At 54.4% G+C, this 2,500-nt stretch overlaps 1 protein-coding gene across 2 annotated transcripts in view; it reads right to left on the bottom strand.

The window, feature by feature from the left end:
• nfatc4 (nuclear factor of activated T cells 4) overlaps positions 1 to 1,157 on the bottom strand; it is a 9,640-nt gene extending 8,483 nt beyond the window's left edge. Inside the window, exon 1 of one of the 2 annotated variants that reach the window (XM_036518852.1) lies at positions 593 to 1,157. In XM_036518852.1, the coding sequence (XP_036374745.1) occupies positions 593 to 743 (151 nt within the window). In that variant the 5' untranslated portion in view covers positions 744 to 1,157. Of the gene's footprint in view, positions 1 to 520; positions 553 to 592 lie in introns of those variants that run through there. The other variant, XM_036518853.1, reaches the window with a different exon arrangement.
• Positions 1,158 to 2,500: the final 1,343 nt, after the last annotated feature.

Consider the following 2,500-nt stretch of genomic DNA (forward strand, 5'->3'; position numbering starts at 1 on the left):
GTCAGAGCAGCAGTGTGGAGCAGCAGTCAGAGCAGCAGTGTGGAGCAGCGGTCAGAGCAGCAGTGTGGAGCAGCGGTCAGAGCAGCAGTGTGGAGCAGCGGTCAGAGCAGCAGTATGGAGCAGCGGTCAGAGCAGCAGTATGGAGCAGCGGTCAGTTGAAAAGAGCTGTGAGTGGGATATGAAGGCAGGGGGAAAGGAAGGGGTGCTGGAGAGAGAGAGAGAGAGAGGGAGGGGGATGTAGGTGTGTATGTGCGTGTTCAATAAACAGAGAGCTGTAAGCTAAGTCCAGATGGCAACTGTTAACTGCACTCACGCACACACACACACACACACACACGCACACCCACCCACCCACACACACGCACAGCTGATTAAAACCACATGGAGATTTGCACGCGCACGGACACACACACATAAACAAACTCATATATAATACAGGCACTGAGCACTACAGAAAGAGAACAATACACACACACATTGCACATCATACAGAAGGCATACAATGACACTCTACACACACCTCGAACAGACATTAAATGCAGACTGGACACCCCCGTGTGCCTTCGCTCTCCCTCTCTCTCCGGGTACTGACCGCTGCTTCGGTTCGGGTCCGGGTGCCGGGCGCTGTCCGTCCTGTCTGCGGGGCTCTGCTCCCTCGGGCCCCGCGCTGGGGGCGGCGGGTCCTCCTCGAACACCAGCTTAAACTGCAGTTCGCCCTCCTCCCAACCCGGCGCGGCCCCCATCCCGACAGCGGGACGGGAGGGTGACTCCGCAGCGAAAACTCAGCCAACTTCTGCGGCGGCGGAGTCTGATCGGCGCGACGCGCTCGCCTGCGGATCCGCCTAAAGTCTAACTGCCAGCTCGCATCGCATTTCCCTTTCTCCTCATAAAGCTTCCCGGAATCACTGGTTTTAGCAACAACCTATAACTTTCAGCTGCACGTTAGTATCCGCTGCGCTGGGACCGCTGCGTCTGACCCCAGCCCCAGGCGCGCTGTTTCAGGGGGATGGATGAAAACTGCTTTTAAAAATGTTTAACTTTCTTCTGCTCCAGGTCGATTTAAATTAGCTGAGTTTCCATCGAATTCGTTCGTCGTAATTCAACTTCTTCTCATGTTTCTTCATCCGCAAACCCTTCTCCCCTCCTCTCCATCGCTTTTTTCCGCTGAGAAAAAAAGGTTTCCCCAAATTTTTCGTCCTTTACCCTTAATTGCCTTTGGGCGGGTTCTCCAGCGCCGTTTCTCTGCGCTTATTGGTTCTTTTTGTTGTCAGTCACGCGGATTCTCCCCTTCGCTCGAGCCCCGGGGTCGCGCACGCTTCGCGGGCGCTGATTGGTCCGTGAAAATGTCCCCGTTTTTCGGTAAAGTGCTCAGATGGCTGTAAGTTGTTCAGCGCTTCGTTTCGATGTCCTCCGCAGGTTTAACATGTGCAGTGCATTAAACACGGACTCAGCGCACAGACTTTCGCAGCTGTATTGTAATTTGACCCCCCCCCTCCAGACTCCACCCCTCTGGCCACGCCCTCCTGCCCTCGCGCCTGAAAGTATCTGTTTCTTATTATCTCCTGTAGCGCGCTGTCCGAGACAGAAGACATAAAACTGAAATAAACAGCACCCCCCCCCCCCGGCTCTCACTTTCTCCAGCTCTTTCCCTCTCTCTTTTCCCTTCTCTCTTCACTCCTCTGTCACCCCAGTGTGGCAGAATTCCCTGCGGTCACCCGGCATCGAGCCTCTGGGTTCGAGTGCATGCAGTGTTAGGTTTGCTCAGGGTTCGGGTGTGTGTGGGTGGGTTTCGGTTGGGATGGTGTTTGGGCATCTGGAGTTTTAGGTTTGCTCAGGGCTTGGGTGTGTTTGGGTGTGTGGCGGATGTTTGGGTTTGGGGGTGTGTTTGGGTGTGTGGCGGATGTTTGGGTTTGGGGGTGTGTTTGGGTGTGTGGCGGATGCTTGGGTTTGGGGGTGTGTTTGGGTGTGTGTGGGGTGTGTTTGGGTTTGGGGGTGTTCCGCAGGGAGGACCCCGCGTTCGGCAAGGCTGACGGCCTTCAGGCTGCACAGCTCTGCTGCCACCATGTGGTCAGTGTGTGTAACTACGTCTGCTGCACAGTGCTGACATCAACAGGCTGCTAAACACACATGATCACAATGCAAAGAGAGACCTCAGTCACTCACCGGACACTACAGGCTGACGTCAGGCTTTCAGGTGTGTGGACCCAGGCGCAGACCAGAATGCCAAACTTTATACTACTGAATGGTATTTATTACACAGCAACAGTCCTCAAACAGTCTGAGTCAAAACCAGAAGACCCACAAAAACAGGCAGCATATCCAAAAACACCAGGCAAATACAGGCGGAGGTCATTCACAGGAGACCAAACGGGTGGACAGGAACAGAGGGGCTCAGGCAGAAATCAGGGTCCAAACAGGCAGAGAATTATTCCAAAATCAGCAGGCAAGAAGAGAAAACCAAGGGGCAAACAAAACCAAGGGCACACACGCACACACACAC

Source organism: Megalops cyprinoides, chromosome 24 (assembly GCF_013368585.1).
Source record: "Megalops cyprinoides isolate fMegCyp1 chromosome 24, fMegCyp1.pri, whole genome shotgun sequence".
In the NCBI taxonomy this organism is placed as follows: Eukaryota; Metazoa; Chordata; class Actinopteri; order Elopiformes; family Megalopidae; genus Megalops; species Megalops cyprinoides.